Raw genomic sequence first — 23,924 nt, 5'->3', positions numbered from 1 at the left:
TTAGCAAAGTCCTGCATATTTTTAACACGTTCTCGATCCTCGGCATCTCGACATGAACCAACAATCATCAACCGCAATCGATTCCACAGGTCTTCGTCTTTGTTAAGCAGCGTCCGCAGTTCATACATGGCTTGCAACTGAAGGGGGTGATCTTTTTCCGGTCGAAATTGACCCACGGACAGAATGATTATCTTTTCGTGGCCACTGGCTAGTGATTCAAGTTTCTTCAGTTCAGAAACTTCACACGGTGGATAGACTCGATGGGTTTTGTAAGGGACGTCCCACAAGGAAATGATATGGCCTTCGGTCCAACTTGAATTTACCATAACAGTGTCAGCACATCGACCGACCATTCCGTAGATCTTGGAGAAAATCCGATAGTAGGCAATTTTGATCCAGGTAGCAAACGGATTGCGAGCGACATAGCCTCGATTATTGTATGAATTTACGTGGTTCTGAACCCTGCGAAGCATATCGGTGCTTATGGTGGGATAATGAGTATAGCAACCGATTTTGCAGCCACCCAGATAGGAGAAGACCGGATAGGTGAAAGCGTATCCCATTGTATCAATGAAAACATCCGGCTGTAGATTGAGCAAACCCTCCAGAGCTAGCACCATAGAGCCCAAGCTTTGTCCTAGTAAGGTGAAGTAGGGGTACCGTTTTGCTTCGATCCATTTGCGCTGTTTCAGATATACGAATTCAATCTTCTCCGTGTCCAATGTGAGATTGAATGTTCTCTCTGCTTTATTGAGAATTTCCTCGGGAGTAGCCTCCAGATCGCCGGTATAGATAAATAGTTTTATTCCTTCGTATCTGAAAATAGACAGTATTTATTTTAGAATTCAAATTTGCTACTTCTTACGTTATATATATTTTTTATAAGGAGTAAAATGTCGAAGCTTGATGAATTTTGATAGTTCAACTAGAATTATGTACTTATTCTGTAGAGCACGGACGGCGCACCACAGCACACGTTCTCCGCCTCCTCCAGCATTGCAGTATGGATGAAACAGGGCCACGTATTTGTCGTTGTCCAGGCGTTTACCCCTCTGGCGCTTGATAAGCTGCCGTAAAAGTAGAAACACCGTTAGTGTTCCTATTAGACAGAACGATCCTACAAACAGCACTAAATAAAGCCTGAAAAAATAATAGTTATTTTAGTTGATTTACAATGCCATTTATAGAAATAAATCTCACTGTGCGTACAGGCTACAAAGACAGACCATGGTGACCGACAACTTTAAATCATCGATCAAGTGTGGTTTAAACTCAACTCAAAGTAGGACGTATCAATTCAGTACATTCAACAGTAAAATCACTCAATTCTACAATTTCAGTATCGATTTTTCATCTTCCGGCACCGACACGAACCAAAACTAAACACCCGCACTGCTGAGAACAGTCCGTTGTTTACAAAATGTTGACAGCTGTTCAGTTTCGACGTGGAAGATGAAACGCGTCCAAAAACAAGAAGTTCTGGAACAAAACAAACATACCATAAAATGCTTTATGCACAGTCAAATAGTTCGTCAAAATATGTTTTAAACTAATAAAGAAATTTAATCCTTATCAGTAGATTGTTAATATAATTATCTCCAAGTCCATAATAAAACTTGAAAAATTAGAAAATTTTAATCAAATTCTTGACCTGAGGCGACCATTAAAATCGTTTTGAACGTGTATGACGTTCAAAAAACTGCTCGAAAATCTTGACAAATGGCATACAAGAAGTGTTGCCACAAGATTAGTTAAGACACTGGAAAAGATAATCAATATTTTTATTTTAGACTTCCACTCAATGCAAATCATGAAAATGCGTTGCATATTTATGACTATAATGGTGAAATCATTTTTACCATTTTTAATTATGCGTCATGAGGAATAGAAGATTTTTTTTTATCTAAAAGCTCAAAACACTCAAGAAATTTCAATATATAAAAACGAAACTGATAAGATAATTTTAGACTTGAAAAATGCAGTTATTGATTCTTCCTGATCTCAATCGACCAAAAAATACTATTATGGTTGCAAAATATAACAATCAATATGAAAAAAACTAACAAACAAAAAAAAATGCAAACAAAAATGACAAAAATGACAAAATGACAAAAATGACAAAATGACAAAAATGACAAAAATGACAAAAATGACAAAAATGACACAAATGACAAAAATGACAAAAATGACAAAAATGACAAAAATGACAAAAATGACAAAAAAAATGACAAAATGACAAAAAACACAAAAATGACAAAAATGACACAAATGACAATAATGCAAAAAAGACAAAAATGACAAAAATGACAAAAATAACAAAAATGACACGAAATGACGAAAATGACATATAAGACATAAATGAAAGAAACAACAGAAATGACAGAAATGACAGAAATGATAGAAATGTCACAAAAATGACAAAACGACAGAAATTAGTTTTTGAAAGGCAAAAATTTATACTATACGGGAGATTTCTCATATTAAGTTCGATAGAACTTGTAATTTTCACAGGCCGTTTTATAGATATGAATGTTAATATAAACTTCTTATTTGTAAAATTGACATCCTTAGTTTTATATAATGGACTGAACGGATTCGATGAACAGCCTTCCAATTATTCAATGTAAGTTTAGTTCAGTGTACTCGAGCTCGAATTTTTAAGATAAAAGGAAACGAAGAAGCAAACCACAACAAAACCGAAACTAACGTCACGCAATGGTTATTTATCAGTAGTTCTTTCACTAATGGATTTTGTTATCAAACTGGCTTGTTCATTCTAGTTTTTTCTCTCATTGGAATGCTAAATTAATCTGCATTCTTTGTTTCTATCAACATCAGCAAGAGGTGTCTTCAATCTACTGTATCATCGACTTTTGGATTACTTTTTTCGGCTTCCAAACCCGGGCAAGTGATAACAAATCTGCTGGTCACCAATATGGATTGCTTCCGGACCGTCGTGAATTACGCCTCCAACTGTTTCCGCTGCCAGGAAGATTCCTCGACTCAGGTAAGGGTATTCAATTGTTGTTATGGAAATTTGACATAGTTTTTTTTTGTCATAGGGAAGCGAACCAAACGAGAGGACACATTTGTTAGACAATCCAGTAAACAACAGTCCAGCCGTGCGGAGGTCCAATAGCGAAGATCTAACGGAAGAGTTTCCCAGCTCGGTGCCGAAAAAGGATGACGTCTCAGCGTTGAACAAGATTATACAGGATGCAGCAGCGTAATTGTTAAACATTTTGGTTAAATCAGAACAATCTGCACTATCATTTTTGTTTTTATTTCAGAAATGTAATAGACGTTGCAGCCATGGACGTTCACAATATCGAACCACATGAGTACAACGATAGAGTAAAGGTCTACTCGCAACGTTTGGCTCAACAGTGGAACACTGTTCAACATCCGAACAATGTACATTACTATGGTAAGCTAGTTACTTTTTCAGAATTTGATCTAAGTAATTTAGATTTCATTATAAACGTTCTAACAGAGCTAAGGTAGTGTTTTGTTTAATTATTGATTTAGATCATTAGACCAATTTAGGCGGTTTTAGTTATTCAAAGTTTTGATGTTTCAGATATTTTTCAGAATTTGGTCTTTGGCAATATAGTTCGCCCATGAACTTTGCATAAATAATAACAAAAGGAATTTAGTTTGAATTGCTATGAAAAAACATTGACATTGGAAACATTCCACATGTGTCATTTTTTTCATTTGAACTGATAATTTTTCACGGCCATATGCACCGGAGGATCGGCGCGGGAACATTAAATTACAGTATAAAAAATGATTATTCTTCAAAATTTTCAAAATAGTTTTAAGATTAAATCGAATCAAACGGTAGTTAGTAGAAGCTCTCAAAGTTATTCGTTTGAAGAAAGAGAAAGGTACTAAATGAAATTTTCAAAAATATAACTTCGTCTTATACTCTCACAGGTCTTCTCAAGGATATTCCAAATCCTGAATCTATCTTGTCGGCTCCGATAGCACCAGATGATTTGCAAATGGTAACGCTTCCAATTGAAATCGTAGCGAAAATTTTCCTAAGCTTTTTACATTCCACAGATTCGCGGAATGGTCCAGAAAGCGAACGTGGCGGTATCGGAGATCAAGATCAAACACACCGAGAACCTGGTGGTGCCTTTTAGGATTCCATAATATTACGCCGCCGTTAAACGGCACTTGTAAGTATAGAACGGTGGATCAATCATGGATGTTACAACACACAAAACTAGGTACATGTCTAAGTGGAAAAAATCTTCCAACTGGTTTTCTGCCTCTGTTACTCTCGCAACTGTTTGCAATAATCAGCAAAGCCTTTCGGCCGACGCTTCTATTAAGTTTCCTTTCAACTGGCAGAATTTGCCTCCTAATATGAAAATATTTGAATTTATTTACTTTACAACAGTTTAAGGTCATTGTGTATCTCGTTCTTAATGGAACAAATCCTTATAACTAATCGGTCTAGCTATGCAATTTAAACAAATTTCAATTGCGTTTTCCAAAACATTTAACCCCAGAATCGTGTAAAATAGCGAAAAAAACACTAACCATAGGGAACGCAAATGCAACAGTACTGTGCATAATCCTTAAGTATAAACTTTGTAAGAAACTAACCAAGAATGTTAATTACTTAGAAAGAAAAAAATCCTTACTTCCGTGCTTGTACGACGACCGGTGAAAAATGACCGAACTTATGGGGGCAATTAATTTTACACTCCAAATTAGGCAGCAGCTTTGCGCGGAGACTATGTGTATACTTACTGCATACCCTTACCAAATGACAAGGGCCAACCGACTGACCTATAGGACAAAAGAGGAAAGATGACGACGCGAATGCAAATTAAATTTTCTCTTCAACCATTTTTGGTAGGGAGTTGAAAGTTCGCGCCAAGTTAGAAAGTCAGTACCTATCAGTAGTGGTCATGGGAAATGTAGTAAGTTTAGCGCGGTTTAAAAACTGTCAAATAACTGGGCTGAATAATTAATACTGTCGTTGACCGCGACTGAAAGATGTAGTGGCGAAGTGCTTTTTCCGAAATTGAATTTTCATCAATTCAAAGTTCAAATCCGTACTTTAATTTTAGTTCTAAATTCTTACTCCGAAATATGATCCTGATTTGTGAATTTTTGTTCTGAATCTTTAATTTTGAATTCTGATTTAGAATTCCGATTCTGTAGCATAGATTACACGGAATTTTGAAATTATGTTATTTCACATCACATCGTCGTCATTATTATCTTCATCGTTATATTACATATCTTGAAAACTGTCTTATAGATTCAAAAAATATCTATTGGTCAGTCAATATGGGAACCTTTTCAAAGCACGTTAATGTCAGTCTTGTTATTTTCATTTATTGCAATCTTTATTCTTCTGTTTTGTCATTTTTCTATGTTTCCTTGCCTTTTAAGATTTCGTCATTATTATTATTTCTGACTTTTTTAAATTTTAAAGCCTATTTATTATTATCCATTCCCATAATTTTCTGTAATTTTTTCATTTTTTTCCGTGCATTATGTGAGTTTTATCATTATCATTTATTTCATGATCCCATTTTTCCTTTTTTTTCTGTAATTTTTGTCAATTTTAAGATTTTTGTCATTTTCGTCACTTTGCTCTTTTTTTGTCATTTCGTAACTTTTTGCTATTGGATTTTTGTCGATTTTCAAATATTTTTCGTCCTTTTTGCCGTTTTCTTCTTTCGTCGATTATTTTATTTTGTCTTGCTTGTATTTTATTATATTTTTGTCATTTCAATGTGTTTCACTATTTTGTAATTTTTCTCACATTTTGTCATTGTAATCATCTAGATTATTTTTGCCTTTATTGTTATTTTGAATGTTTTTTAATGTTTGGTCATATTTTTTTAAAGTATTTCTGTTATCATTGCTCCTTTAACAAAACGTCTTTTTGGGTTTTTTTTAATATTTTGTTCACATTTTGTCCGCTTTTAAGTCTTCAAGTGACTTACCTATAAGTTAATCATGTTAGAAGGTAGGAGTTTTTCTTCTTTTTTGTTATTTTCGCAATTTTATAATTTTTTAATTCTTACAATTTTTTTTGTCATTTATTGCCTTCATTCCATTTTTATAGTTTTTTGTCAAATTCGTTACAATTCTCATTTTTGTCGTTTTGTGATTCTTGGAATTTTCGTCATTTATTTACTTGTTTTTGCCAATTTTGTCATGTTTGAAACTTTTTTGTTTTTTTTTACGTATTTGATTTTCCTTTGTGATTTCAATGTTTTTGTAACGTTCTATGGATAATTTTGTTGCCATTTGGTTTCATTTTTGTTATTCTATTTACGTTTTAGTCAACTCCTCCATTTTTTCATTTTTCTGTTTTTACCATCTTGAAAGTTATTTTAAAAAAATTTGGAATTTATCTCTGCCTTTTTGTTTTTGAATCGATTTGGTAATTATTTTTTGTCATATAGTTCTCACGTTTGTCATTGTTGGATTTTTTTTATATTTTTTATATTTATTTAATTTTTTTGATCAAATTGTTATAACTTTTGATTTTTTTTTTTATTTTTAACATTTTGTCATTATAAGCATTTTTTTTAAAGCTAGTAATGGCTGATTGACTTCGTACGCATTTTTTCGCTTGGATAACTATTCCGATAATTTTCGTGTTTAATTGATTGAAAAAAACTTCAGGGAAGGGTTAAAGTTTTCCAACGGGATTGAAACAATCTTGCTTGATTGCGGTTCTGTTGTTCGTGTCGAAGGAAGTGATCAATTTAACGATCCTTATATTTTGGTTTCAGAGCTGATATTGTTCTAGTGCAAGTGGTAGAAAAATGACCTTAAATTTTTAAAACCCTGGGGTCTAAAAAGCTTAATTTTTCAGTACAAAATGTTCAATTTTTCCATACAAACCTAAAAGTTCAAATTTACTCATGTAAACGTTTCTTAAAAATTCTGCAAAACATCATGGATGAGTTTTGAACCAAAACGAAGCTTTTTGGACCCCGCAAGGTTTAAGCAATTCAAAAATGACTCCAAATCGACTCAGTCTAGTGCATTATAGAACCACATTAATCTCCAAAATCAACCTTGGAAATGGGAATTGAATCCAGATTCTCATTTTGGCATCTTTTGCTGGTTTTGATTACACTGGTTTACAAAATTTAAACAAAAAAAAATCTTGAACTTTATTGGCTGACCAATATTTTTAATGTTAATCCGGCGCTGAATCCGAAAATGAAATTTTAAAAAATCTCAGAAAAACAGTTTTTGAACAATGCTCCAAATATGAAAATTTGAAAAAAATAAAAAAATTACTTGGACTCAGATTCAAATATCTTGGAATGCATAATAATAATTTGAAATCTCTTATTTTGCATATTAAAGATGAATAAATTTGCTATCGGTCATGTGAACTTAATTTTTGTATTGTTGATAATAGTGACTTTATGATAGAACAAAATATAAAAACACATTTTTAGAGAAAAGTTTGTTTCAGCGAAAGTTTTAGACTCAAAGGTAACATTTAAAAAATCTTATTTTCTTTTTTACTTGAATTACAATTCAAAACAAATAGTTCAAGAGGTTATAAATCAGAATCGGTTGAAAATTGAAGAAGTTATGGTTACTTCACCAAAACAGTAATTTTTACATTTTAATTTATGCGTTTTTCTAGTTCTGCTATTTTTATGATTGTCTTATACAATTTTTGTCACATTAATATTTTTTGTATTTTCATAAAATTTGTCATTTTTCGTTATCATATTGTTATTTTTTTGTAAAAGATATTTTATCATATTTTTATTTTTTTTTTTTTTGGTTTATTTTAAAACTTTTCGTTATACATTCGGTTCTAGCATAAAAAAGAAACACAATTAAAGCAAACAAAGGGTACCTTGATTGCTAACACATTCATACCAACCTTTGATCCAGATTTTTGTCAGTTTTTGTTATTTTTGTCTTCGTGTCATTACAGCCGTTTATGATATTTTTGTCAATTACTTGTTTTTTATCATTTTGTCAATTTTTGTTTTTTTTTATCATTATTTTGTTACTTTGGATTATGTGTTATTTTTGATTATTTAGTCGTTTATGTAATTTTTACCATTTTCGGTTATTTCGATCTTTATGTCATTCTTTATTTTGTCTTTATTTGTTAACTTTAACATTTATTTTACAGTTTTATCAGTTATGTCATTAAGTATATGAATTTCATCGCTTAGTTGTTTTAGACATTTTTCTCCATTTTTTCAAATTCGTTTTATTGTTATCTTTATTATTTTTTGAAATTGTTATAGTTGTCGTCTTTGTGTCATTTAGATAATTACTATCATTTTTGTCGTTTTCTGCCAGTTTTGTTTTTTTCTTTCATGATCATGTTTCTGTTCATGTTAATTTTCCGTGAATTTGTATTTTCATAATTTTTTTTTCATAATTTCTCATACGTATGTATGGGGCTGTTTACTAATTACGTAAGCACATAGGGGGGGAGGGGGGGGTTTTACATTTGCTTACGATCTCCTACTAGAGGGGTAGGGGGGGTTTCCAAAAATCTTACGTAAGAATTGTTACATTAAAATTTAATCACAGCCACAGCCATACGAAATCATATTACTCAGGTTTTTTTTACTCTCTACCTATTTGTTGGTTATTCTTTATGCAATGTTATTTATCTTTTAATGTCTTTGAATTAATAAAAAAAAATCGCAGGTTCTATAACTTTATAGAGAACCAATTCAAACCAACATGCCATCAAAAACACTAAATCACATTATTAAAAAAGATCGTCGCTTTTCGAATCAAAAAGGAAAATGGCTCGTTGTTACACCACGATTTGAATCCATCATGTTTCGAAAATGACTTTAACCAGAACAAATCTTCATAAATCAATTTAAGGCGCTTTAAATAATGAATTTCTAGACAGTTTTTCTGTGATAGACACTCTAAATTAAGCAAACGATTTACCAAAAAAATCCTAAAACTTTATCGCTTACCACTGAATGAGTCTGAGCTTTTAGGTTAGTTGACAACGTGATTGTCGTTAAACATTTTTGCCCCAATTGTAGTAGTATAGAATGATATTTTTTTTTTAAGATTTTTATGATTTTTGAAATTAAGAGTTAATCACCGGAAATTTATTTTCTGAAATTATTTTATCGGCTATATCAGTGAAATTTTATATTCTTTGAGAATGAATATTTTAAGAATTGAAAGTTTATAGAAGGATAGAAGATTAGAATAAGGTAAAAGATATTGCAAATGAGCGGAAGGGTAAATTTAATTGAAAAACTTGTCATCACATTTCATCGTTTTGTTCCTCACGGGCCATCTACCTTGCAGTGGTAGATACATTGTGTGGTGGTATCTACAATTCTATCTTTTATAACATTTCATCTGTTGTTTTGTATAAATTGTGCTTTTTAAAAACAGTTTTTTAATTTTACTTAAAAAAGGCTTTGCTTTGAAGCATATATGTCACATTTTAAATATTTTCAAGCTATTTTTGAAAAAACGTGTGAATTTCTCAAAGAATAAAAAAAACGTAAGATCTTACTAGGGGGGGGGGGGGGGGGTTTGAAAAATCTTACTATGTCTTACCAGGGGGGGAGGGAGGGTTGAAAATTTCCAAAATCGTGCTTACGTAATTAGTGAACGGCCCCTATGTTATCTTCGTTAACTTTGATTAGGTATGTTTTTTGTTCTTTTGTGTCATTTTTATCATTGCTTTCATTTTTGTCGTTACTGTCATTTCTTTCGCTCTTATAATTTTTATCGTTTTCATGTAATTTTTTCTATTTTTTCTATATTTTTTCTATTCATTCTTGTGTTGATTTTGTCATTTTATTTAACTTGGTATCTTTAAGGTTTTTTCGCTATTTCTCAGCAAATTCGTTGTTCTGTCAATTTGATATAGTTTTTAAACTTCAGAGTTTTTTTTCTGGAAAGTTTGATAATTTTGACACTTTTGTTTATTTTGAAAATTCTTGTTATTTTTCGTGTTTTTACAACATCAAAGTTGAGAAAAAGCGATAAGAAAGAAGAGATATTCAAATCGTTATTCTCAAACACATACAAAACTTTCAAAAGTTAAACTGGTTGAAAGATCGTCAATTTAAAGAACTATAGCTCTGTACTTCAATCAGCACAATTCATGATTACCGTTAAATGGAAACTTTTTTTTTCAGAAATTATAAAAATCCTATTCCAATAAATTTTCCTTCACCCCACAAACTTTTTTTTTAATTGTCTATTGGCGAGGCAAATGTTAGAAAAGAAGTATGGACTTGTAATATAGCTCAGTTGAGCCGATGTCCGCGAATTCGAGCCCAAGAATAAATATCGAAAACAATTGTACCGGATGAGTTTTTCAATAACTGTCCGCCAACTGCAACGTTTATATAAAATCTCGAATGCTATAAATGGTAGAACGACTATAATCGAAACAAAAAAATATTTCAAGTAATACCCTAACAATTGTTTTGTTAACGCATCAAAAAGCTTTAACTTTCAATTGAAAAATTCTTATGAATTACTAAGTGAATCTTCACCTCAGGTTATTCTTCTCCATCCAACAAGTATGCATCCCTCGAGGAAAATTTTAATAGGAAGGGACAGATGGGGTCACCAACGAAAAGCTAAATACAGCTGGTCAACCGGAAAAGCACCCCAGTGTATTCAGATGGGAACAATAAGCTTACCTTCGGAAAACAAAAGGTATATGAAAACCAGGAAAAACTGAAATCCAAAACGCAAAACAGAATGGAGATGAAAAACGACAAGTTGTTTAGGGTACTTCTGTCCATAATGCCCTTGCGAGGTAAAACGCCAGCGACTATATTTTGATAAATTTTGGAGATTTGCGAAGTTTTTAGTGGATTCTTTTTACACAAATGTGTTCTTAAAACCAATACCTTGTAATTGTTATAAAAATGGTTACCAGATATTCCTTAAAACAGGAAAAACAATTAAATTAAATTTTGAGGTGGCTATCCATCACTTAAGTTGTAAAAAGTGATCAAATGAAATAGGCTTTAACACCAAGATAACTGCTTAAAACATCCTCACCATTGATTTTATTGATAGTTCAAACTATATATTTGAAATATCAATTGATGAAAAACTGTGGTAAATTGTTGTTTTATGGTAAACTAAAAACATATAAAATTTCAAATATCCGATCAAAATGCACCCATGAATTTGTGGACAAATCGCCCTCCTCTCAAGGTGCTGTTCGATACGATGTAAACAAAACCACGTGTTTTATTCTAAATTTTGGAGTGCAGTTTTCCATGAATACAGACCGATTATCGAAATGATATATCGATCTTCTTCTTTGCTTAGTCCTAAACTATCATTAGGATGCATAATAATTATAACTTTCGATCGGATTTGAGTAAAAAATGTGCACAGAAAATCGAATCGGTTCACTCAATTTGTCGCCAAAAAGCAGCAGAAAAGTTTGGTTGAAACTGACACAGTTCAAAATAAAGTCAAGAATTTAAAAATTTTCATGTTTTCATTGAGAAATGTTAAAAAACCACTTGTTTTAATGTGTAGATAAACTTGGGAAAAAATATTTTTTGCACTTTTTCCCAATCGAATAACAGTATTAATTTATTTTCACTGTGAATATTGTGTTGTTTTCGAGTCGTTTTGATCCAATGTTTTGGAGCATCATTTGCCTACACTGGGGCATTTAACATCCAATGATTCAAAGGTTGCTTTTATAGGCGTTTGTAAAAAATCGAATATTTTCATAGTTTTTACAATAAAAAGTAATATTTTTGACAGAATATGAGTAGATAATGAAAATAAGAAGCACATGTTGCAATGTATTCGGGTGTTCAGCTTATGTATTCCGCATACTCGGTCATTTCCCTTAGCAGGTGCATATTCCCCCGAAATACCCTACAGTTCCTGCAATCCCGCACAATGCAATGATGTAAAATGTGTCAAGGTACCCTGTTTCGGGTGTATTTTATAGTATGGTTGTATTATTTTCGGAAATGTTAAGCTACATCTAGGATCACAAATATCCTAAAACTAAAACCGAGATCCTTTTTTAATATTTTCGTATTGTTTTTTTTTAGAAATATTTCAAGTTTAAGTCAAACGAAACGGATACCTAAAATGTGACAAAGGTGTGCACTGCCGGTAATAAATTCATGAGCTCAGCTGTATGTATTGAATTCCATCTTACACCTTTCTTTTTTTTTTTTTGCTCACTCTCAAGCGTCCTGTGTGATATGACACAAAACCCAAACCATAAACTAGTCGAAAACGGGTGCAAAAGCAGAACTCTGTTTTAGTTTATGGCACTTACAATTCCGGTTAAAGGGGTTGAAAAAAAAAACTTATCAACTAACTTTTTCCAGAAAATGATGTCTGGTAAAGTCTGTTTCACATAGAATCTGATCGGATAAAATAGATCATTTCTCCGCAAAGAAATAACGTACAACAAAAGTAAAAATGTCGTTTTATAAGATTTTTATTGTACTTTAAGGGGAAAAAACATAAAAATCATTCGTCATTTTCGAACTTTTTTTTGTGATACCACTCATTATTTTCTGCACAGTACTGCTGGTAACCTCATTCGCCATCTTGTTCCACCACTTTTCCATTTGAGCGGGTTTTTTCACGGTTCAGCCACATTTCTTCAGTTTGCCCTTAATTATTGCCCAATATTTCTCGATGGGACGAAAATCCGGACAGTTTGGTGGATTGTACTTTTTTCAACAAAATCGATCTTGTTCTCCTTATACCACTTAACGACATCCCGGCTGTAGTGGCAGCTTGCCAGATCCGGCCAGAACTTCACCGGACCTTTGTGGGACCGAATGAATGGCAAAACCCTCTTCTGGAGACATTCTTCTTTGTAAACATTTCCATTCATTGTGTCCCCAGTGATGAAAATCTTAGTCTTCTTCCCACAACTACAGATCCCTTGCCAAATCATCAACTTACGAGCAAATTTATCTGCGAAAACAAACTTGAATCTACCCGCAACATTCCCTTTACGCTTCGCAAGGTAAAATTCGTTACCGGGTATTTGTCCAAAATCCGTTTTGACGTAAGTTTCATCGTCCATCAAAATGCATCCGTTGTACTTGGTCAACACTTTCTCGTACAAATTCCTTGCCCTGGTTTTTTCAACCAGGTTTTGTTTCAGCGTCCTGTTGGGGTGTTTGCTTGCATGATACGACCGCAAGCCTTCTCGCGAACAAATTCGTCGAGCTGTACTGTGGTTCATCTTGAAGTTTTGAGCCAAATTACGCAAGGAGATTCCAGGATTATTGTGAACTGATCGAATTACCTTTGCTCGCAGCTTCCGATCATATGTTCCACTTTAACGCCTGGTTTGTTTTGCTCGATACACCGTAAGGGTCTCCCGTAACGTTGCAGCGCCGAATTTAAAGTCGATTTTGGATATTTCAGGAATTTCGCGATCTTTACCCCTGACCACGTCGGTTTCTCTACGTGACTGACTGCTTCAATCTTGATGAAATTTTCACCATTAAGTAAACAAACCATCTGTATCGAAAAACTGTCAATAGATTCGCGATGTGACAACTAGGGGCGCTGCAGTAAATGAAAAGATGCCACCAGATTCTATGTGAAACAGACTATAGTATGAATTTGAAACCTCTCCTTTTAAAATAATATATTTTGGATTTATCGTCATCGAAAATTACAAGATCGATTACATTTTTAGATTCCCTTTATTTGCTTCTGTTTTTTTTTAGGTTTCAAATTTCAAAGCCCAACCTTAGGCGTTCATATCCAAATCGTGATCGATGGCCAGATATCTGAAATCACTCATGGCATTTGTGTTCCGCTCGTTACTAGCAGACGATCGTTTTTTTGCTCCAAAAGTATATCAAGGCTCTCGATTTGTGCCGCACCCGCCAGAGAATCGTTACAATGACCAGGGCCAATAGTACTGCCCCGAACCATAGCAGATTTGATTTTGCATTATTTGGTTTTGGTGGGATTTTTTTGTGCCTTGGGCTTTTACTAGTAGTCAAACTTATTTTCTGTGTCGTTAGTTCAGTTGCATTGTCTCTGCTGGTAACCGTTTCATAGATATTGTTAGAGAAAAGTGGCATTAGACATGTTTCCACATAATCACTGCAGCAGGTTGCATTTTCAAGACACGAATCAACGCAACTACAGCTGGGTGACTCCAAGGTGTCACCTTTCGATGCGTCCAAATCAATCCATCCACATCTGTTCTTGCAGGAATCCAGGAGAAATATCTGTGCTTCATTTGAGAACCGCTCTTCTCCCTCCATTCCCTTGCAGTGGTTCCCATGAAGCATTGCCAAATCGTCTATCGCAATATCACTGTGGAATCTCAAACCCAAGGTTGCTTCAATGACAAACTGAAAACTCTCATTTTGTAATGGAACATCGAAGTAGCCTTCTTGCCAGACGTTTCCTTGATCACCACTGATCCCAAAATGATGGCCTTCGTTGTCGATTGTCTCCTTTAAAGACGTCGATAATGGTTTAACATAAATCACCAACTTTCCGATGTATTGGCCTAACATGTGATAGAAAAACTGGAAACAAGTATCGCTGCTGTAATTCGCCGGATAAACCGGAGAAAACAATCTGGCTGTAGTCTGTGTAAATCGTTGTCTAGAATCGACCTTTAGAAAGTGGCCATGCAATGGTGTCCCAGAGGTGTGATCTGATTCGGGTCCACTCACAAGCTCACCTCGAGATTTCATTCCGGCGCTTCTGGTCCAGTTGAGAGCGGAACCCATTTCGTTGGTCCAACCGCACAAATCTTCGGCTTCAAAATCGCATCTGGTCGAAATTGGTCCAGAGCTAGGTCGGCATCCACCTATGAGAAGATTCCAATTCGTACCATTGCAGATAGTTTTCCTGGGTCCCACTAGCTGGTAACCCGGCTGACAGAACGCTGTCGCTGACATTTTCCCATAGTCGATAGTTCTAGACGCATTCGGAGGGAAAGGCCGACATCCTGGTTCTGGAATATCAAATTTAAATTTAAACAAATCAGAAGGTTTTCCATGTGTAATTTTGCATTATTTAGAATTTATTCAATGTAATAAAAATCATCTCATCATGTCTAACTCGTTTAAACCAATTTGAGGAAAATTGCTTGGAAATGGTTCAAGTTAAGTATAATTTATGTTTATTTTGTATGAGATCCTTATTCTATCGTATTCTTTTTTAAGAACATTTTAACATTCTTGATCATTGGTATGCCCTCCTTTATAAATATCCCGGAAAGTTTTAAATACAATACTTTATCTTACGAAATTAAAACTTTTGTATTTATTAAAAACCACATCGAAGACTTTTCTCACTCTTCCACAGGTTTTGCGTGATGGCTCGGTTCCAGATCCAACCAAAATAGGTTTTCAACTTTGTGAGACTTACGGAAGTGCTATGGAAGTAAAACGATCGCATTCGAAGGCAATCTTCCACTGACTGATTTGCAGCTTCCACGGATCGTCATCCACCTCAAGTACATACTAGGAATCAACTATAACATTTTTTTCTTTTTGTTTATCTCCGGAACATCCAAACGAGATTAACAAAATTAATTATTAATTAAATTAACAAAAACGAGATAAACAAAATAAAGGGTGATACGGTCAAAATTTTGTCAATATCAACTTGACGTATTTCTTTCAATTTTGCATTTAAAAAACCTGAACACCCTTCATTTTGAAGGTGTGTGTGTGTGTAGATTGTTGTTCCTATTTTGATTTTGGAATTCACTCTTCAGTTGTCAAAATGCCGTCCAAGGAAGAAGAGCAACGTATCAAAATTATGCTCGCGCATCGCGAAAATCCGAGCTACTCGCACGCAAAGCTGGCAAAATCGCTAAAAGATGCCAAATCAACCGTTACAAATGTAATTAAGGTGTTTGGGGAACGTTTGTCGGCAGCCAGGAAGTCTAGATCGGGGGGAAATCGAAAACCGGAAGCCGCTGAGACGACAAAGAGAGTTGCCGGTAGTTTCAAGCGAAACCCTAACCTCTCTCTCCGAGATGCCGCAAATAAGCTGGGTGTATCGTCTACAACCGTGCATCGAGCCAAAAACGAGCCGGGCTATCGACTTACAAGAAGGTAAGGACTCCAAATCGCGATGATAAACAAAATACGACGACCAAAGCGCGATCCCGGAGGCTGTACACGACGATGCTGACGAAGTTTGACTGCGTGGTAATGGACGACAAAACCTACGTCAAAGCCGACTGCAAGCTGCTTCCGGGACAGGAGTTTTATACGGCAAAAGGAAGGGGAAAGGTAGCAGATATTTTCAAGCACATTAAACTGTCAAAGTTTGCTAAGAAATATCTGGTTTGGCAAGCCATCTGTACCTGCGGCTTGAAAAGCAGCATTTTCATAGCTTCCGGGACTGTCAACCAAGAAATTTACGTGAAATAGTGTTTGCATAAACGTCTGCTGCCTTTCCTGAAGAAACACGGTTGTTCCGTACTGTTTTGGCCGGATTTGGCATCTTGCCATTACGGTAAAAAGGCCATGGAGTGGTACGCCGCCAACCTAAAGAACCTAAAGAAGACCAAAAAAAAAAGGCTTAGGACGAGCAGCAGTTCAAGGCAAACTGGCTTTCTGCGGCGAAGAAGGTGGACAAGGCGGCTGTACAAAATCTGATGGCAGGGGTTAAGCGTAAGGCCCGGCAATTCGGATTTGGAAAAGCGGAAGCCTAACTGAATATTTTTCCTGAATTTTATACTAATTAAACTTGAAAAAGAAATTTAATTTGATTTTTAAACGATTTCACCGATTTACACGCGTTTTCCCTTGACCAAATTTTTACCGTATCACCCTTTACACTAATAGGTAGTTTCATTGAAAATTTCATCAATTTCCATCCATGCTTTCAAAAATTATTTAAAAAAGTGTTGCATTTTATTGGAAAACATGATAAATTGATGCACAAACTATCGATATTTTGCTGCCAATCTAGCTTCAAAAGTATCCGATATAAATGGTTTGGTGTTGAAATTAGTACACTTTACACGGTACACGGTATTTTTTTACGCGGATTTTCGAGTTAACGCAGTTTTTTTACGCGGATTTTCGAATTAACGCGGTTTTTGAGAGAAAATATTCTAAGACTTTTTCAAAGGAAAACACTTAGAATCTTTTTGTAGTTGTGAAAATCTTAGCTCTAAGACTAAGAACGTGATACATAAGATCTGAGACCTGAGACCTGAGACATGAGACCTGAGACCTGAGATATGATACCTGAGACCTGAGACATGAGACATGAGACCTGAGACATGAGACCTGAGACATGAGACCTGAGACCTGAGACATGAGACATGAGACGATCTGAATTCCACACTGTGAAATAAGCCTCACTATATTCTACTATTTTATTAATCTAATTGATTTTCTTTTTATCTTAAAAATAGACAATTATTGTACGCAAATTTTTAAATAATCATGGTTCTTACGCGTTTATTTAGTAACGTACTTTTTTGCGCGGAGTTTTTAATTAAAATGTTTTTTTTACGTGGATTTTCGAATTAACGAGGTTTTTTTTACGCGGATTTTCGAATTAACATGGTTTTTTTTGCGCGGATTTTCGAATTAACGCGGTTTTTTTACGCGGATTTTTTTTACGCGGGACGAAACCCCGCGTAAAAAAAAAACCTCAGTGTACTGCACGGACATGTTCGTCGTTCACGTTCGTCGCCATGGAATCCATATCCGTGTGACGGGTGTATTTCCTGGGAGGCCCCGTCACATCAAAAAACGTGTGACGTTCTCTTACTCAAGTTAGCCACTCAGTTTAGCCACACGTTGCAAATCTGGAGCTCTCCATCTTGTCTTTCTCGTTCCGAAAATTTCTTTGCCCAAAGTAATTTGCAAGTGAAACTACCAAAATGAGCGTGGCGACGAACGTGTTAAATCCACGTTAGGCTCTTCAACTGAGCAACGAAAGAACATACACATATAAAAAATATTCAGTTGCGAGGTAAGTTTTGAAGCATTTAGCCCTGAATTTCCAAAGTGTTGTATTTATGTACACTAAGATTGCAGCCAAATAGGTCAAGTCGAATTCCGCAAACCGATCTGTGACCTGTGCAAAATTTCAGCTAAATTATAGTGTCTATACTTTCGGGTGGTGAAAACGAATCCGATATTAATGTAGGGGTGCCTCAAAGCGCCCAATCATCAAAAGGGGGACCAAAGGAAATCGGAAAAATCAAAATTTTAATTTTGATTTCAAATGACTTACATGAAATACATGAAACGTCGATAGCTGGTGTTATTTAAAAAAAATGGTTTTGTCGAATATCGACCTCTGGGACATTTCGAAAAAAAAGCCGTTTTGAGGAAAGTCGTATAAATCCCAGAAAGTTGATTTTTGGTCAAAAACTTATTTTCGAGTTATCGCTAGATCTCAACTTTTCATGCGTTTTTTAGTCATTTGGCATCAAAGTTAAAATTTCAATTATCCGGATTTCCTTTGAACGCCCATTACATGATTTTTGTAATTGTAAAGTATTCGAAATTTTATGCATTTTTTTTCGAAGTAGTACCATATTTCGAAATTTTATGCATTTTTAAGTCATTTGACATAAAAATTAATATTTCGAATATTCCAAATTTCTTTGGTCCCACCTTTGGTGATTTTTGAAGGTCGAAAACCGAAAAGTTGAGCGCTTTGAATCACTTAAAAAACAAGTCGAATTGGGCTGAAATTTTACACAGGTCATTTTTTTGTGCCAATCTTCAAAATGTATATGGTCGGTTTTCAAAATTCGATCATGTAATTTTTCTCATACATTCGACTATAATCGAAACAAAATAAAACTGTATATTTTAGGAATCGTATTGGAATTCGGAAACAGATCCAAAATTCGAATATTGAGATCAGGTGCATAATTTAAATTTAAAACGAATATGTATTCACAATTAAAATTCAGATTCAGCTCAAGTTTCACGATCAGGATATAATTATCAAGATAATTATTTCGTTGGGGAATTCAAATTGCAAGAGATAGCATACATATAATTTTGATCGTAGACCAGTTTCAAAATTTTAATTTCTTCGCCAAGTCATTCTTAATACCGAATCAGGACAATTTTTGTAGGTACTATTTCCTTAATATTTCTGTCAAATGATGCTAAACGATCAATTTTAGATGGTGTCTTTTGTTACCCTGAACCAAACTTAATCAAAGAAAAAAATAAAGTTGAAAGGGTTTTCATTATCAAAACGCTAATTTTTGTTCTTCTCCAAGTGGGGGACAGTTGCTTGTTTATTAAGAAACTCGTGTATCTACTTAGAAACTGCTCAACAGTAAAAATTCGTTCATTTTAGCTTCCATCATTTTGAAGGCACATAAGTGCATGGTTTTTCGCTTTGTGGATATGTTCCCAAATCCCAGTATATACCTTTTTCATCACCCACACTCATATTCGAGAGATGTTGATGGTGGTGCTTAACTCAAAGGGCAAAAAAATTCATATAAAATTTAGATTTTCATTTCTAGACTTCCGGCGAAAGCTGGATCCCGTATTCTTTTAGGAATATCTTAAAAATAAATTTTCTTCAGTTCTACATTATTTTTCATAATTTTGGGGGATATTGTTTGACGACAAGTGAATTCATTAGTTTATTATTAGGTTATTCGTTTATTATTTATTTGATGGGTTCCTTTTCTTTCCTTTCGAGTCCTGTGGAAATTCACACGTCCTAAATTTAGAGAATGGCTCAGATTCAGTAAGGAAGATTATTGTTTTGTTTTGCTTTGATATATCGCTTACACTTAAACATTATATGGATGACAATTGGAAATTTGAAAAAAATAGTTTTTCGCCTAAAAAATATTTAGTTTTTTGTTTATTTGTGACACTTTACCAACGTTTTGGCATTCGTGTCAAGAAAAAATATTTCCTAAAGTGACACTATTACAACATGTTTAACCAAGATTTGAAGTGTTATGCCTTTTAAAGCTTGAATTTGTTAAAAATATTTCTCAACTTAATTTAAAAAAAATAATCAAAATCTGTACAGTGCACTAAATCACATGTCAGGAAACATTCCATGCTTTCATTGCTCTTCGTTATACATATAAAATGGGAAGTAAACTTACGAAAAGTGACCCAATTGAATCGAATATATCAGATATTTCATTTCTAAGTTACCTTATTGTGCGCCAGAACGGTTGTGCGCTTTCACCGCACTGCGAGAAACCGAAGAGACGTCGATCAGACAAAGTAAATCCGGGCCGACAGGCCGGTTCTCCGGTAGACTCCGGAACGAACCCCACACTTATTTCTAGACATTTTCGAATCATTTGAAAGATTGGTAGATATACATAGATTTCAAACTCTTTTTGAAGTTTTCGATAATTTTCAGTAACTTTTGTATTTTTTTTAGAGGTTTACTGATATATTTTCTACAATTTACCAACAGTTGTTTCTTGGATGGATACAATATTTCTGAGGTGTTTCTTGGATCTGTTAATTTTTCAAAGAAATTGTCGTGTTAAATCATTTATGAATAATTTTTTTAAAATTCCTCCCTTTTTGAACATAATATTTTTCTAGTAAATCTTTCTAATGATTGTTATGTGAATCATGCAATAACGTCTGCAGTGAATCTCTTACGAAATGTTCCACTTTTGTAAGTAAATTCTCTTTGAGTTAGTTTTAAATTTGAAAAATTATATTCTAGTCTCGTCTATTCTTAAGATTAGTCTCGTAATATTATTTAGCTTTATTGTGTTATTATCATCTTAAGTTAATTTTTTCGCTAAGCTTTTTTAAGTCATTGTCAATCTTCTGTCAATATTTTGTCCTTTATCTTTTTTCAAACCTCTATCATTGTTTTGTCACTTTTTCATGAGGACCTCACAATTTTTAATTTCATGACTCTTTCATGAAATGAAATTTCTATAAATGTAAATCTTAACTCAATTTCAAGTAAATTCTTTAAACTTTTCGTTAAACATGTGCTGGTTTTTTATTTGCATTTGTAGATCTCTAACATATAAGAATTTTGTTGAAAATTTTGGTTTCTGTAAATTTATTTCAAATTTTTAAATTTTTATCAATGTCATTTTAGACTTTATCAACTGTTTTAGTGACATTGAAAAAAATCTGATTGTGTATACACTACAGAATGAATTTTCAAAATTTGTGGGTTTTTTTTTCTAAGAAAATGAATAAACTCGAAGTTCTTGTCGGGCTTAGTTGTTCTAGTCTTTACAGTACGATCTTTTGGTTCCCTCCCATTGTTCCTTTACAACTTTAGGATTCTGCGGTCGCTATTATTCAATTATCTAAGGTCATTTAAAATGTTCCTCTTCTGTCCAACATATTGCTTTTCTACAAGTGAGGCCAAGAGCCTTCCAAAAAACGTTTTTCAATTAACAGAATTGTCTGTAAAGCGTTTTGTTTTAGTTTTTAATGTCATTTTTTAGTTAGTTTTCGTCTTGATCTGGTCACTAATTTTACCCTAATTTCACTTCAAAGTAACTATTTTGCCCTACTTTTTTACCGCATGGTCGCTTCTAGCCCTGTATTTGCTTTTACGCATTTCATCAAGGACGGTTTTAGGCCTGAAAGGGGAAAAAATAGTGTGTAGAGTGCTTGATATTCGGATCACAAGAATTTTTCCCCATTTGCGTCCCGATTCACCCTATTTTAATTTAGCTGAAAATTACAAATTTAAAGTAGAATTTGCGTTGATTTTGCCATCTTTTTAATCAAAAACCATGATTTTTTTAAATCATCCACCGGATTTTGTATATTTGATGTGTTGTTTAACATTGTTAATATTATAGTTTTTTCAAAAGCCAATTGTCAAACTCAAATCAAGAATTTAAATAAGTTTGCAATTACTTGAACATTAAAAAAAATAACAGCAAACGGTTGCAAATTGTATAACTTTTTCCTTATTTTGACTGACACTTGAATAGCAACATATTGAGGAGACAAACCTTAAAATTACTACTGTTTTCCACAGTCTTTATTTACAGAATCACCAAAAAAAAATTTTTATTTTTTTTTTTAACATTTTTGTTTTTTAATAGGACATAACGAACTAATTAACTTTCAGAGCATATTTTCCTTATAAAATTTTAAAAATACTCCAATTTTGAGACGTTAATTCCCTCATTTGCGTTGTTGTACATCAGCTGGATTCCAAACAATTTCAATAAAATTTAGTGTTTCAGAAACGTCTCAGTTTCTTTTTTTGTGACGTGAATTTAATCATTTGCGACTGTTTTGTTCGATTTTTAAAACACTCTCATTTGAATATAAACAAATTCTTTATTCTACACAATGAAGCAGTCTGCTGGCTTCAAAACGTATTATGCGATTAAAAAAAATCCGTCCATATATTTTAATTAATTATTTTGTTAAAGGTAACTTCTTCCAAAAAAAAAATTTTGATTTTCAAAATAATATAAAACATTTTGAAATTTTTTTTCTCCTTTTTCCGTTGGTTTTGTGTGATATAAATTATTAAAATTATTGACAAGTTTGAGATGTTTTGATACGCAAACGGATAAAAATCACTTGCAGTACAAGTGCGTGAAATGTGTTATAAGCCAAAATCACCAGATTTTCGAGCTACTTCAAAGATTTAAAGAAATCCTTTATAAATACAGCTTACCATTTCAAAGATTTAAGACTTTATTTTCAATAGTTCAGATTAAGAACAGATTATGTACAACATCAGTGTAGTTTGCCGATTTGAATACAAATCTTCACAATATTCGATGGATAATGCTAAATGTGACATTAAGGGGCAAACTGACAAATTAGAAAGCATTTTAAAAATCGCACTTCTTGATCAGGTTTGGCAATATAAATAGATTTTATAGATTTTTAAATGAGTCGTGATGAATTTAAATCTAGCTTTCGTACATACTTCTATTCGATCCATTTCAAGTGCATTTACTCTTCCTATATTGTAAGTTTCTAAGTGTTACGGAATATCTTAGTGATATACTGGAGGAAACAATTGTTGAGTCTTAGTACAAAATGCCGAATACAAGATTAACGTAGGTATTTAAAACACTCAGTTCAGTTCTTATTTACCCGGAGAAACATTAAATCATTGATGCGTAATAACACTCACTTGCACAATCTGGAATCGGCGCATCCCAGCTTCCATCGACGCATGTCAGCAGCTCGTTTCCCAGGATTGTAAATGCAGGCGAGCAAAACACCTTCAACATTTGGGCTTTACCGTGCCGCTTCTCGTAGACCCTGCCGTTAGTTATCAAAGGTACTGGACAGCTAGCTGCATCATGGTGGTGATCATCGTGAGCCGTTATCACTGTTTGTTAAAAGGAATCATTATGAACTTTTCCGAGACCTATTTAGAGTGTTTGATCGGTTAACTCACCACTTGCCGCGAAACTTAGAGTGATCGAAATAGAAACGACTTGTAAGAGCAAAAGCGACGAACCCATCGATATTTTTAAAAACAAAACTAAAACTTCGATTGAGTTGTTTGTGTTACTTTATTAGAACTAACATCTATGAAACATTATGCGATCGCGGTGTCATTTTGGTTTTTCAAATATAATCGAATTTTAAGATGAAATCCGGAACGCGTCTGAACTTTATCTATTGAGGTTTCGAACCGAACTGTTCTATCTAGAAAGTAGTGCAATCGTTAGCAGCGCTGTTAATCACATTTACCGGATCAATCGAACGTTGGGAACTTCCCGGTATCTAGATATATTGTTAGTTGTTGCGTATCGTTCAGAAAAGTTTTCGTTCTGCGGCAGCATCACAAGCGAGTCATAGGAAGTAGAGGTGACGTAGAATGTCGGCGACTTCATATATGCTAGGTCAGTGCTTAGAACAGAACAACAGCTAAGCTTGGGGTAGACGATAATTATCTTGTTACTAAATGTCGAGAAACACGCCCATTTGTCTCATTCCGCACGCTTTTCAGTGAGT

The 23,924-nt window shown here is 33.9% G+C and overlaps 3 protein-coding genes across 3 annotated transcripts in view; 1 reads left to right on the top strand and 2 right to left on the bottom strand.

Annotated features, from left to right (window-relative positions):
- The window catches only part of LOC129743439 (uncharacterized), a 5,700-nt gene extending 4,262 nt beyond the window's left edge, over positions 1-1,438 (bottom strand). The window contains exons 1-3 of the mRNA XM_055735473.1: positions 1,201-1,438; positions 940-1,140; positions 6-816 (exon numbers count right to left, since the gene is read on the bottom strand). Of these exons, the coding sequence (XP_055591448.1) occupies positions 6-816; positions 940-1,140; positions 1,201-1,229 (1,041 nt within the window). The 5' untranslated portion in view covers positions 1,230-1,438. The remainder of the gene's footprint in view (positions 1-5; positions 817-939; positions 1,141-1,200) is intronic.
- A 1,256-nt stretch (positions 1,439-2,694) lies between these two features.
- LOC129747627 (ragulator complex protein LAMTOR1-like) lies at positions 2,695-4,610 on the top strand. Its single transcript, XM_055741918.1, has 5 exons — positions 2,695-3,007; positions 3,063-3,226; positions 3,291-3,427; positions 3,940-4,010; positions 4,069-4,610. Exons 1-5 carry the CDS (start codon positions 2,936-2,938, stop codon positions 4,159-4,161), a joined length of 537 nt encoding a protein of 178 aa, XP_055597893.1. The 5' UTR covers positions 2,695-2,935; the 3' UTR covers positions 4,162-4,610.
- A 7,924-nt stretch (positions 4,611-12,534) lies between these two features.
- On the bottom strand, positions 12,535-23,516 carry LOC129746517 (MAM and LDL-receptor class A domain-containing protein 1-like). The gene is made up of 3 exons (XM_055740192.1): positions 23,362-23,516; positions 23,092-23,292; positions 12,535-14,971 (listed from the first exon to the last, which is right to left on the bottom strand). The coding sequence occupies exons 1-3, from the start codon at positions 23,426-23,428 to the stop codon at positions 13,818-13,820; spliced, it is 1,422 nt and encodes a 473-aa protein (XP_055596167.1). The 5' UTR covers positions 23,429-23,516; the 3' UTR covers positions 12,535-13,817.
- Positions 23,517-23,924: the final 408 nt, after the last annotated feature.

This window comes from Uranotaenia lowii, chromosome 2, assembly GCF_029784155.1.
Source record: "Uranotaenia lowii strain MFRU-FL chromosome 2, ASM2978415v1, whole genome shotgun sequence".
Taxonomy (NCBI): Eukaryota; Metazoa; Arthropoda; class Insecta; order Diptera; family Culicidae; genus Uranotaenia; species Uranotaenia lowii.
This window is presented reverse-complemented; position numbering and strand designations above follow the sequence as displayed.

Bases quoted from the DNA above. Each gene is read 5' to 3' on its own strand.
- LOC129747627 (XM_055741918.1), top strand. From the start codon at position 2,936: ATGGATTGCTTCCGGACCGTCGTGAATTACGCCTCCAACTGTTTCCGC. The intron at 3,227-3,290 runs GTAATTGTTAAA...TTTTTATTTCAG, and splicing joins ATTATACAGGATGCAGCAGC to AAATGTAATAGACGTTGCAG. The intron at 3,428-3,939 runs GTAAGCTAGTTA...ATACTCTCACAG, and splicing joins GAACAATGTACATTACTATG to GTCTTCTCAAGGATATTCCA.
- LOC129746517 (XM_055740192.1), bottom strand. From the start codon at position 23,428: ATGGGTTCGTCGCTTTTGCTCTTACAAGTCGTTTCTATTTCGATCACT. The intron at 23,293-23,361 runs GTGAGTTAACCG...TTTAACAAACAG, and splicing joins TCTAAGTTTCGCGGCAAGTG to TGATAACGGCTCACGATGAT. The intron at 14,972-23,091 runs GTGAGTGTTATT...TTGATATTCCAG, and splicing joins GCCGATTCCAGATTGTGCAA to AACCAGGATGTCGGCCTTTC.